Source organism: Girardinichthys multiradiatus, chromosome Y, assembly GCF_021462225.1.
Source record: "Girardinichthys multiradiatus isolate DD_20200921_A chromosome Y, DD_fGirMul_XY1, whole genome shotgun sequence".
In the NCBI taxonomy this organism is placed as follows: Eukaryota; Metazoa; Chordata; class Actinopteri; order Cyprinodontiformes; family Goodeidae; genus Girardinichthys; species Girardinichthys multiradiatus.
Window position 1 is genome coordinate 9150118 of NC_061818.1, and position 13691 is coordinate 9163808.

Below are 13691 nucleotides of genomic sequence, written 5' to 3' on the forward strand. Positions count from 1 at the left end.
ACTTCTGTGTGGGTAACATCATCCCCAACAGAACCGTGAGATGCTTCCCCAATAACAAACCCTGGATCACCAGTGACCTGAAGAACCTACTTAACAAGAAAAAAAGAGCCTTCAGAGAGGGAGACAGAGAATTATTGAGGATTATACAGAAGCAACTTAAAGTCAAGATAAGAGACAGCAAGGAGGTGTACAAGAAGAAGCTGGAGAGCAAGCTCCAGCAAAACAATATCAGAGATGTGTGGTCAGGGATGAAGAAGATCACAGGGTTCAAGCAGAAGGATGATCAGACCGATGAAGGTCTGGACAGACCCAATGAACTGAACACATTCTTCAATAAGTTCAGTTCAGATACAAGCTCAGCATCCTCCTGTTCTCACAGAAAAACAGACATCCCACCTTCCTTTGACCCACAGCTTTCCTGTCGCACCTCAAATGTTTTGTTTTCGACCTCACCCATGTACCCTTCTGCTTCTAAATGTTTGCCTTCAACCAAATCAGAAGATGCTGATGCTTCCTTTACCTCCACCTTCCACCTGTGTGTCTCAAGAAGTCAAGTGAAGATGCAACTGGAGAGACTAAATCGGAATAAGACTGCAGGTCCAGATCATGTCAGCCCTAGAGTCCTGAAGGGCTATGCGGAGCAGCTCTGTGGGATTCTGCAACACCTCTTCTTAGCCTGGCCCAGAACAAGGTTCCGGTGTTGTGGAAGACCTCCTGTCTTGTTTCGGTACCAAAGAAAACTCAACCCATCAGTCCTCAATGACTATAGACCTGTTTCCCTGACATCCCACATCATGAAGGTCATAGAGAGACTCCTGTTGGCCCACCTGAGTAAGCAAACAGTAAACCATCAGGACCCCCTTCAGTTTGCTTATCGCTGTGGAGATGGAGTTGAAGATGCCATCATACACCTGCTTCAAGAAACCCACTGTCATCTGGACAAAGCCAGCAGCACTGTGAGGATCATGTTCTTTGATTTCTCCAGTGCATTTAATACAATTCAACCTGATTTGCTTTGTCAGAAACTCCAGAAGACTCAGGTGGAGGCCTCAACAATCTCCTGGATCAAAGACTACCTGACAAACAGACCACAGCTTGTGAGACTGAAGGGTTGTGAGTCTAACCAGATAGTCAGCAGCACAGGAGCACCACAGAGGACGGTACTCTCACCATTCCTTTTCACTCTGTACACCTCAGACTTCCAGTACAAGACAGACTCCTGTCATCTGCAGAAATACTCAGATGATTCTGCAGTCATGGGGTGGATCAGAGATGGACAAGAAGCTGAGTACAGGAAGGTGGTGGACCGCTTTGTGGCATGGTGTGGAAACAATCATCTCATGTTGAACGTGACTAAAACAAAGGAGATGATTGTAGATTTTAAGAGAAACAGGAATAAGTCAAAAACTATTTCTATCATGGGACAAGAGGTGGAGGTGGTGGAGGAGTATAAATACATCGGTGTTCACTTGGACAACAGACTAGAGTGGAGATGCAACTGTGAAGCCATCTACAAGAATGGACAGAGCAGACTGTACTTCTTGAGGAAGCTTAGGTCCTTAGGTGTTTGCAGCAAGATGCTGCATATTTTCAATAAGTCTGTTGTGGAAAGTGTGATCTCTTCTGCCATCATCTGCTGGGGAAGCAGCATCAGAGCCAGGGACTTGAAAAAGCTAATCAAGCTGATAAAGAAGGCTGGCTCTGTTCTGGGGACTCCTCTGGAACCTCTGGAGATCATTGTGGAAAGACGGATTCTTCATAAAATGAAGAACATTATGGATAACTCTGAGCATCCTCTTCATGAGACTGTCCTACAACAACAGAGTGTCTTCAGTCAGAGGCTTCTTCAGATCTGCTGTAAGACGGAGCGCTACAGGAGATCCTTCCTGCCTACAGCCATCAGCATCTACAATGGCTCTTTGAAGAAACCTTCATAATATGAGCTACAACAACATTTAATTTCCCTTTGGGATTAATAAAGTATTTTGAATTTAATTAAATTTGAAAAGGGTTTTCATGGCAGCACTTATGAAAGAACCACCCGACACATGGGTGGTGTGAAATGGTTGCTATTTCAAATCATTAATTTGAAGATGCAACTCTTTGGTGGAGTTTTCAATGGCAATTATTTTACCTCCCTTCAAATCCTGTTCACTGTGAGGGGTGGCAACAAATGTTTGCCCTCATCCAACCTGGCAGCCACTGGGGAAAAGAAAACAATGGACTACAAATTAGAAGTTCTTGGAAACTGATCATATTTAAAAGGTAAAGTTTAAATTAAAAAGCTGCTTCAGTTTATCTTAAAGGGAGTTCTAGCTACCAACATTTCATACAAATAGCTTCAAGAATCAAATAAATCTCAAATTAACAATAAAGCAAATAAAACCTTAACCAAACTGAGGGCATGAATTGCACAAAATGGGGGCTGTAGGAGGTTAAAGCTAGCTTGTTTGGTCTGTATTTGGACAACGCAGCTTAGAAACAAATCCCACCAATTCAAAGGATTCTTTCCACTGTTGTCAACAGCTTAATTTTATTTGTAGCCTAATAAAACATTAAGTATGTAGGCTAACAAAAATCAGATTAGATTGTGTGACCCAAAACATTTAGCAGGAACTGTAGGAACATAGTTACAATTCTAAAACTTTCATGAATTTAAACACTGAATATTAATAATATCTGTGTTCCAGATGAAGACATATCAAACTTTTTGGATGATGATTACCTAGGTAAGTGCAAAAAATTAAAGCTTTGTGGCATATATTCACAATTTTACCCAATAAAAAAGAATAACAATATTGTCTAATTATCTATTTGCAGTTTCTCACCTGGATCCGACCTTGCTCCTCAACTTTGAGGAGCAAGGAACAGTTGGGCTTGACTTCGTGGATGAAATCATCAACAGTGAGCATCACTTTTTGTTATTCTTTTGTTTCATATAGTTAAAAAAAATGATTTTAAAAGCCCCAATAATATGGACAGAACTAAGCCTTTTACACTTACCCAATTGTGTGATTGAGTTTCACATACAGAAATTTGTCAGTATGACCATATATATTTATTTTTACTTATTTATCAACATTGCCATGTGATCTTTTACTTTACATAAAGGAACACGTTTTTATTTTTTGGCCGGTTTATTATCTTTTACTTGTGTTTCTGGCCACTATTTACCACCTTGTGCCAATTCCTGTTTTGAATTTTTCTAATTCTCAGGAAATAACACACTTAATTAGCCATGCTCTTCAGATCCCTATTGAAAAGGCTTGACAAAAACAGCTGTCTCTGTCTCCTGCATCTGCTATCCGCCTCACTGACTTTTACACTTCCTCTTCTGTGCTCCGCAGGTGATCCTCCGGTGGCACTGGAGGCTAACCACAAAGAGCAGAAAGAGCAGAGCCAGCCAACAGACAAAATAAAACCTAAAAGAAAAAGACAGAGAGGTTAACGAAGCTTAAGTTTGGCTGTACTAGTTGCCCATCTGTAGTATTTGCTTGCTCACACATTGAATCTGTTTCTTCCAGATGCCCTCTCTAAACAGTGCACCGATGGAAACTTGAGAGTGAAAAGGCAAAAAGCAATAGGTGACAAATTCAGTTGACTTCTAATGATTTTCTGTCTGACTGTTGAGAAGATTTCACTCATAAACATTCAATAAGGGTAAATAAAAAGGGTCCACATCTACATGATGACACCAAACTTGTCATAATGTTTTATTTCTAAATTACTTATCTTTATAGGCAGTTATAACATTCCAAAGTTCAGATCAATTTATCACGGCAAACTAACTAGGCAACAACCATATTTTCTTTGGTCAGTATTTCTTTGTCCTTCTGTTAGCCATCGATTACAAAATGTTGTGTGATGTTATTTAACAAACAGAACTGAATATTAACAGGCACCAGAGACCAGAAAACCATCATAGAGCCAAAGGGACATTGAAGGAAAAACAAAACAAACAAAAAAACTTGTCCTGTGTGCTCCTTGCGTGCAAGACATATTATTTCATGTTTTTTTTTTTCCTCAGTGTTCCTTTACGGCTCTGTGCGAAGCCCAATCATTTTGTATTAAATTATTATGGGCCTACTTTGGGTCAAGTGAGTCATATTCCTCAATTCAAATGACTTCACAGAAAGAAAGCTGAAATCTCTCACAGACTGTGTATGGGGGAGCGAGTTGCAGACAGAGTCATCAGAGCGCGCACATTGGGGAAGGGAGGCGGGATGTGTGAATGAGTTGGCGTAGCTAAATACAGCTGTTTATAGCTGTATCTCGATTTTCTTTTGTAGGTTTTATAATTGATATTTCATGGTTTAACTGTAGCTTTTAGGATTTTTATGTTTTCAAATGTTTTTACTGTTGTTTTTAAATGTTTGAAATGCTTATATAAATCTGCAATGGACTGGCGACCTGTCCAGGGTGAACCCTGCCTCTCGCCCATAGACTACTGGAGCACCAACTTCCCCGCGACCCACTATGGAATAAGCGGTAGAAAATGACTGACTGACTGCTTATATAAATGCAGTTTATTATTAATATTATTGTTATTATCCCCAACTTCATGGCTTCGAACTTTTTTACATTGGCTCTGCTCTCTCAAACTGTCCATGATGACAGCCAGTAGCACACACAAAATTTTCATTTAAATAGGGCATTCTGCACCATTTTTGCACCCGTTATCCACTGTGCATGTAATCTTTGTAGATCACATGCTACACACCCACCTGTGCAATTTTTTTTTTTTTGCATAAGCAATTTAGTGCTCCTTATTTGAAATGTTTGAAGTACAGGTCCTACGCTTTCCAAATGTCCATATGTGGACAGAGAATTTAAACCAATACTGCAACAAGACTGTCTTTTTCATTATTTCTGAATGATAAAAGCTGTATAAATCAGCCTCATCTGCTGAAACTCTAAAGGTCCACTCTAAAGGTTTATTCACACTTGTTAAAAACTGCAATTTGTTTTCTCTTGCATGGTTATGTTACTGTGTTCTTGCTTACCTGGTTTGGGATTTCTTGCAGCTTGTACTTGACACATCCATTGTCTGGGTAGAACTTTTTTTCTTGTGTAGAGTCCATTAATTACCATATACAAATACTGCAGTAGAAAGGGATTGCCAGAAGCAATCCTGGTTCGCTTTTGTCTGCTTCAATTCATAGTTGGTGTTCTTTAAACTACCTTTGATGAATGTACTACCAGTGATATTGAGAACACAGTTTGAGCTACACCAACAATATAAAAAAAAATAGATTTCATTTGTGGGTCTCGGGCTAAGAACCATTTATTTTTTTTGCAGATTCACCAAAAACCAAAGAGGAAACTGTTGAGCCAACTGTCACCCACGGTTAGTTTCTTGTATTACAAACTTATACAATTTTGAAGGGAACCACATGAATAAAAGCAAACATGTATCAGCTACTATGCATTACAGCCAAATACTAAAAACACAGTTTATACCACGGCTTTATAGAATATACATGTGAAACGTTTAAAACGTTGTGCATTTTACAGGTCACATCAGGACAATGCCATTTTACATAGCAGGTGCATGTTGTCTGGGATACAAAAGGATAAAGATATTCTTGTTGGTCATGTTTGACTTGGTCCTGTAGACAAAGAAACAGGAAGCTTAATTCTATGATGTTAGATATGATAAATCAAAAGAAGAACTCTCACAAAGCTCAACTTCCTCTGTTATTTTGGTTGTTGTACTTTACCAGTTTTAGGGGGTTGTTGACATTTGCTTCCTTAACCCTTAAGCTTAAAATGACGACTTTATTTGATCACATTGCTGCTGTAGTACAGTTCCTTTGCACTTTAAAGTCTTTATTTTTCAACTTTGAGTTTAAATCCCTTGTTCCTTCTGGTAAACCTGCAGCATGTGAAAATTTTCTCCCCTGTGACTTGGATTTGTTCACAGTGAACAAAACCTGTTGGCAGAAAACAATAAGGATGTTGCTTTGCAGGTGCAGATGCTGAAACAATGCCAGTTCCAACAGAGCCAATGAGAGGCCCCTCCACCACTCCGCCAGGAATCGTCCACGTGTTTCCTTCCCAATCATCCAATCCCATTCCCATTCAGTTGATCACAATTCCAGACTCCCCTGCTTATAAGGTGGTCCAGCTGTCCTCCTCTCCTTCTCCACTTATTAGACTTCCTCTCCCCAACACATCTGCTATGCCTACGTACATCTTTAGTGAGTAAATCTACTATTTCTTATTGTCCTTCAGTGGGAAAATTCAGGGGAGTTAGCAGTGAATTCTGCTCAGATACTTCTGTGATCCTCAACCACAGAACTATACTAGTCAGCCAGAACATTGTGACAACATTCATAGGTCCCTCATTTGTAGCCAAAGCTGTTCTGACCATATCAAGGTGTCCTTGAGTGTCTGGTGCTGGAATTTTAGCAACAGATCCTTTGAGCCTCTAAATCAGTGTTTCTGAAAGCTGGATTTAGGGGCCCAACAGAGTATTGTGTAAAATAAAAGGCTTGTTTGTAAAAAAAAAATTTGTTGAACTTATCTAGCTTTGTAGTTTGCCCATTTTTTTATTTATTTTTGGATCATTAGCAATGATTGTATTACTGAAGCAAGCAATCAAGGAGTCAGAAGCTAAATAGTTGGATTAAGACTCATGGAGTGATTCATAGTAACAGAGGCATACCCACACCCAATTCAACCAGGCAGCAGGATTTCTAAGTGAAACTTGCTGTAAGTAGAGCGGCATAATTCAGCATACCTGTCAGGGGTTATAAATTCATGAATTTTTTTTTCTACTTTGTCATGTGACAACCAAAAATAAGTTTCCAATGTTTTGAGATATTATCTAATAGATTAAAACAAAGCAGGAAGAAGGAAAAGAATAAATGGAAAACTGTGGCATGCACTAACATTTAGCTCCCTTTTCTGCATCACTCCTAAATAAAATCCAGTGTGACCAATTACTTTCAGACGTTGCATACTTAGTAAACAGTGTCTGCCTGTGTGTAATTTATTTTCAATATAAATACAGTTGATCTGTGAAGGCCTCAGAGGTTTGCAAGGTAACATTAGAGAACAAACAGCATAATGAAGATCAAGGAACACAGTAGACAAGTCAGGGTTAAAGAGATGTTTAAAGCAGCAACAATTCACAGAATATAGTTCGGTCTAAAAACAGTTCAGTCTAAAAACAGAAAAAGTAAGGCACAGCCACAAACCTGTCTAAGTTGACTGTAGAACACTGATCAGAGAAGCAGCCATTGGCCCCATGCAAACTATGGAGGACCTGTAGAGATCCACAGCTCACGTGGGAGAATGTTGACAAGACAAAGGGATATAGTGCACTCAACAAATCTGAAAATGTTTAATATTGAACTTTGTGGGCTACATACAAAATACTATGTGTGGTGGAAAGCTATCAATCAGCCTAAACATACCACCCACGTGGTGATGGCAGCATCATTCTGTCGCAATGCTTCTTTCCAGCATGTAAAGGGAAGCTGGTCAGAGTTGATGGTAGGATTGATGGAGCCTACAATCAAGACGTTGGCCAGACAATTAATTTCCAGCTGGACAATGATCCTAAATGCACTGCCAGAGCTGCAAGAGAATGGTTTATTTCAAAGCAAATTCATGTGATATAATCGCCTAATCAAAGTTCTGACCTAAATCTAATTGGGAATGTGGCATAATTTAAAAATTGATGTTCACAAACATGGCTAAGTTCTGGCTAAGATTGAACTATTTTGCAAATTTTTCTTTCTTTGAACTCGCGAAGCTGGCACAGACATTACCCAAAAGACTTGGAGCTGTAGTTGTATTGACTTAGGGAGGCTGAAAACAAATGCCCACCAGACTTTTCAGATTTTTATTTGGAGAAATCAAAAATGAGGCCATTCAATTTTTTTTCCCATCTGCTTCACAGTTATACACTATGTGTTAAGCTATCAAAGAAATCCCCCAAAAAGTACATAAAGGTTTGTGGATGTTACTAAGCAGAATGTTAAGCCCAGTAAAGCTACGTCTGATTGGTATCTGGCAATATATTTGTCTCTAAAAAACAGTTAAACCAAAACGTATATGCTTAAATTTTCATTCATTTTGTACTAATTATGTTATTCTCACATCAACTAAACTAAACTGGAAATGTTAGACAGATTTGCACCGGGTGTTTTTGAATTACCCTAAATCCTTATTTTTCTAGAGCAAGTTGCCCGCTTTTGACCACAGGTTACGCACACATATAAGAACATGTACACATTCATCATAAGCTTATGACAGCTGTCTTTAAAGGACAAATCAATTAGTTTATATTGTGCAGAAACAAAATGGTCTTATTGTTTAGTGCATAAAACAATCCAATGCTGTTTCATTGTTCAGTCACACAGTGACTTATTTGTTTGAATTGTTGGTTTGACTATATGCAAAGAGGGCAGAGTGACTGGTTAGAAATGCATGTAACGCATACAGGGGCAATATTTCTCTTACTGCCGCTTTAAATTGTTGATACTTGAGAGATGTCAAAAAAATATATCCAAACATTTTCATTGAGTGACTGCATTGTTGGTTTTTGACATCATTAAACAACCTTTTGATTAGAAATGGCTTTCTGCAATACTGACTTGTCACCAAGCTACCCCAAAGGGTCACTTAAAGTTAAATGGTGGGATTCTTCCTTTAAAAGCCCTTCACTGTTTCTATAAATACATAAACATTCCTCACTTTATTAAAGCGATTTAACTTTATTATGTTGTATCAATGCAGTATTAGAATGTATCACATTCTAATATGTCATTCTGGACTTCTAAACATTAAATCATTCACAATATAGCTTTTTGTATCAATCTTGTATGTTGTTAATGTTCTTTTGTGTTTAACTGTCTGAAATGTACTAAATATTGTTAGGCAGATATGTGGTGAACCAGCATTGTCTTCTCTAATGCTGTTTCCTTCTTAGTTCCTGCTCCCTCTCCGACCTGCAAACGTCAAGTTCCACCGCTCTCTCCAGGTGAGCTTTGCTTTATTTAATCTGGGGGTGTTAATACACACATGTGCATACATGCAGGTCTTCATCTCTCTGTTTGTCTGAGGTTTTTTTTATCTTGTGTTTGTAGTGGATGGCGCAGTGGCGCCCGTTCTGATGAGTTCATTTCAGCCAATTTCCATGTCAGACACAGCCAGCAAAGCCATGTCTTCCCCTGCTGCAGCATCTTCATCCCCCACGAACAGTAAGCCTCCGTGTCTTTCTCAGTCCCTGGTCTAGAGGGTACCTTCAGTTTTAGTGTCATGTAACTAACATAACTTATCCTGTTTCAGAGATATCCCCATGTAAGGAGGCGCCTAAGTCTCCTCCAGAAGTCGAAATCCCCCGTAAGTCTCTGCATGCTTTTGCCACTTCCTCTCACTACTTTCCACAATTTCATATAACTCAGTGAATAAACTGGCAACTTGTTTTGGTTCTTCAGAGGGCGTGAAGGACTACATCCAGCAGTCCAAAACACACATGAGTCAAGCTTGCCAGCATATGGAGGGAGGCCTGAGGCTGTCCGCCCATTACGTGGACGTGAATGTGAGCCAGAGAGAGATGGCTCGCTCTGGGAAAAACACAAACAGATGTCTGGACAAGGAGCTCATCATAACTGGAGATATAGACCGTCAAAAGAGATCAGTGGGACAGAGTCAGGTAAGAGTGTTTCTTTTATAGACCGGCTCACAGTAAGACAGTTAATTCGTCATAGACAACATTCTCTTCAGCTGTTTAATTTAGAGAGACAAAATGTAAAAATCACAAATGTGACACTAGATAATTTCAGTTAGGAGCTGGTCGTTATGGCTTTGTAGAATAAAGTAAATAAGTAACATTATTTTCACTTTTAGCTGTTTTTCCCTTAAATTTAGATAGTGTAGTAGTACCCACTGTTAAGTATTTCCAGAAAAAATACCTACCCAAATCTGAAAATCCTACGTGAGCCTGCAGTCAAAAAAGAGGACTTGGAAACCTGAATGTGCTGTTGCAGGAGGCTGATTCACAAGAAATATGATTTAAGAGATGCAACAGTATTAAAATAATTATCAGACACATTTCAATAAATAATTTTATCAAAAGGGTAGTGAAATGCTATAAATGTTCTGTGTGAATTGTTTTTAAGACTTGGAGCAAGTGCAAACAAATTAAAAAAGAAAACCTAGAGGTAGATTAAGAAAGAGCTCACCCTCAAGGTACCGTCATTAACACCTTAATTGGAAGAAAACGGAGGATAATTGAGTGATGCATGATGGACCTGCATTAAAATCATGATTCAAGAACAACTTCTGATGCAAGTCTAATATCAGTGAAACATGGAGGCTTGAATGAAAATGTAAAAAATCACCGTTAATTGAACTCTTGGGTGTACAGAAATACATTTGTTTTTGGGACACTTTTTTTTTTTAATGGAAAGTAGATTTAAAGATAGGTAGCATATTTGTAGCAGGAAAGCAATAAAACAACTTGTTGGTGGTAAAACTGGGCAGTGAGCCATACGACCATGGTGTCAAAAACAACCACTGAAGCTGAATATACTGGTTTGTTCATATGAGTAAGTGAATGTATGTTTGTCTTCTTCAGATCTTTGACAGCCTGGATGGTAAACGCTGCAGTTTGCTGCTTGGCAATGCCGGCATGGGGAAAACAACTCTGATCAAGAAGCTGTGTCTCGACTGGTCCAAAGACTGCATACCTCAGTTTGACTTTGTCTTTTTATTGGATGGCAAACAGCTCACTTTAACAGAACCTGTCCACAGCCTCCAGACACTGCTGCTCAGCCGGTCCTCCTTCGCTCCCCCCTGCATGGACCCTGAAGGAGTGTACGCTCAGATCCTCGCAGCTCCTAAACGTGTTCTTGTTGTTTTTGATGGGTTTGACGAGCTGCGGAACTATGAAATGCTGCTTCAGACTCAGGAGAAGGACTTGGTAGCCTCACTGCAAAAAGACAGCAAGGCTCAGGCATTTACAGTAAAGCAGCTGTTCTCAGGGATTCTTCAGAGGGTTCTGCTTCCAGGCTGCATGCTCCTCCTCGCCATCCGCCCAAGAGGCACCGCCAGCCAGTTGCTCCGCCGCACAGATAGCTTTCTGGAAGTCTGCGGATTTACTTCAGCAAATGTGGAGACGTATGTGTCCCAATACTTCTCTGATCCTGAACTTAGAGCATCTGCTTTGGACTATCTAAAAATCTGCAACTACCTGCATCTCCTTTGCTGGAACCCCGGACTCTGTCACTTAGTTTGCAACGTTTTACAACAGTGCAAAAGTTCAGATGCCTTACCAAGAACTTTAACCACCCTCTGTCATAAAGTGCTCTGTTTGAAAATGGAAAAAGACAGAGGAAGCCCAGAGTCACTTGTTGAGCCCAAGAGCCAAAAAACTGTTGAACCGATAGAAGAAACAGAAATCTCAAACAATTCTCAGGGAAGGAGAGGACACAAAAATAATCGAACAAGGGCCAGAGCAGTACCACGCATTTCTTCTCGCAGCCAAAGAGCAAGGAGGATGAAAGGACAGGAGAAACTGGAAGAGGAGAATGCTTGCGAGGACACAAACAGGACAGAGAGCAGAGAGTTGCTGTCCCAGCTTTGCTCTTTAGCCTGGGAAGGGGTCAAATCTAACTCATCTGTTGTTCCCAGAGAACGAACTATTTCCACCAAACTGAGAGCGTTCAGCTTGAAGGCAGGCCTGCTACTGTCTCAGTCACTCATGAAAAGGACACCTGCCAAATTAGAGGACAGTGAAGGAGGAGGACGAGAAGTTAACAATGGGACGGTAGGAGTAGAGGAGAAAGAGAGCAAACAAAAAGGAGGAAATGCAGAAACCTTTGATGAGTGTGAAGACAACATTCTGTTGTGGGCCAACCCTTTCCTTCAAAGTTATATGGCTGCTGTCCATTTGTCGTTGTCAAGGTAAATGAAAACTGTATTCTTCAGTTGATAATAAAGATTAAAATATGTTACTGAAAGGCATCTGCCTGTTCAGCTCGCATTATAATGGATCAGCCACCTGTCCTTTCCATCTCCTGGTCTTTTTTGGTCTTTTACTTTCAGTACTGCATTTCCCTCACCCACTCCGGTTCTTGTCTCTCTCCAGGACTGTGACAGACCGCTCCTTTCTCCAGACCTTGCCTTTCCAGACGGGTGCAAAAGGCCGGCGGAAATCTCAGAGGGAGGAGCTGGAGCTCACACAGCGGTTCGCATTGGGCCTCTTGTTCCACAACAGGACGGAGCTACAGATGCTTCATACATACTCAGACACTGTCTTTAGGGACATGGTTGCCAGCAAGCAGGCTTTGGTGATGAAACACCTAGAAGGTCTGTCCTTCGGGGACCTGAGTTCAGCTCAGATCTTGGAGATGTGCAACTATGTCTATGAAGCAAGTTTCACACACAAAGAGAATGGACGGAACACCGGTGGCAAAATGCTGGCCCTTCTGGCGGTACATATTCCTGAATTTTTATCATTCCGGGGTGTTCCTCTCAGCCCTCCGGATGTGTTCACAGTACAGAACGCTCTCAGTAGGGGTGGAGCTGAGGGCAGAAGTTTCTGTTTGGATCTTGAAGACTCTGGGATACACATCTGTGGACTTAAAGCTTTGGTGGGCCTCAGCAACATCAATACCTACAGGTAAAACTAACTACTTCTAAAAATTGTCCAAAATTAATAATGCAATAATCTGTTTATTTGCATGGTTTCCAAACTGATAACTGCAGTTATCTGTAAGCTGAATAAGCAAGAATTATCTGTGAGCTAATGCTTTTAGGCCCAAACGGCCAAAAAGGTGAGCCGTTTAAACATGTGATTTTTGAGTTATACTGATCTAGTTATTTTAATAATAATACACAGTCATCAGGCTTACATCACAAAGAGATTTTTTTAATTTCTATTTTGAAGGGGGTTTAGAAAATCCTAGTTTGTCATTAAACCTTTTCATGGTAATTGCAAGTTGTGCATAAAATCTCAGTTTTCAGAATATCCAGGTTAATGTCGACAGAGCCTTTGTTTCATCCAAAACCTCAGTTCAAAGAGCCACAGGTACAATTTGAAGCAAACGACAACAAACCAGCAGAACCAGCTGGTAGCTACATAAGTTGTGTTTGATTTACCTCTATAGGTGGAACTTGGAATAACATTAAATCCAACGTAATCACATTCCAGATTCCAAGTCCACAAACCAGTTGGAATTTGTTATTTGAAATGTGACCATTTAACTATTATTAGCCATACAAGCTAATAATGTACTGTAGCAACATTGTTATTAGGAGGTTGTAAAATACTGTTTAGAATGTTTGAGTAGGTACTAACTGCTACTTTATTACAGAGATCACTTGTTGCATACAAGCCAGCCACTTTGGATTTAGAGGTCAGGGTCAATGGAAAAATCATTTTTATGTTGGTGTGTAGCAGGTCTTGGAAACCTCCAATGTTCCCTCTTGGAATTTGGACCACAGTGGACTGCTTTATTAATTCCCTGTTAAATTTTCTCTGTTAAATAACCCGACAAGCCAATGACGTCCAAGTCAGTTGGTACCATTGTGTAAAAATATCGTGGGAAAATGTGTATTCAATGAGATGGAGCACCTTCACGCCTCATGTTTCCTGTCTACGACTAAGATTCAGCAAACCTCAAGCAGCTTGTTAACAGAAGTCTGCTTCTGTATCTGTCAGTTTCTAAATACAA

General features: G+C 40.0%; 1 protein-coding gene across 1 annotated transcript in view; it reads left to right on the plus strand.

Annotated features, from left to right (window-relative positions):
• LOC124864870 (MHC class II transactivator-like) overlaps nucleotides 1–13691 on the plus strand; it is a 30913-nt gene that overhangs the window by 12562 nt on the left and 4660 nt on the right. The window contains exons 3-14 of the mRNA XM_047359831.1: nucleotides 2691–2729; nucleotides 2821–2904; nucleotides 3348–3443; nucleotides 3525–3584; nucleotides 5300–5347; nucleotides 5970–6200; nucleotides 8942–8992; nucleotides 9099–9212; nucleotides 9301–9354; nucleotides 9450–9667; nucleotides 10592–11919; nucleotides 12104–12637. Coding sequence (XP_047215787.1) covers nucleotides 2691–2729; nucleotides 2821–2904; nucleotides 3348–3443; nucleotides 3525–3584; nucleotides 5300–5347; nucleotides 5970–6200; nucleotides 8942–8992; nucleotides 9099–9212; nucleotides 9301–9354; nucleotides 9450–9667; nucleotides 10592–11919; nucleotides 12104–12637 — 2857 coding nt within the window. The remainder of the gene's footprint in view (nucleotides 1–2690; nucleotides 2730–2820; nucleotides 2905–3347; nucleotides 3444–3524; nucleotides 3585–5299; nucleotides 5348–5969; nucleotides 6201–8941; nucleotides 8993–9098; nucleotides 9213–9300; nucleotides 9355–9449; nucleotides 9668–10591; nucleotides 11920–12103; nucleotides 12638–13691) is intronic.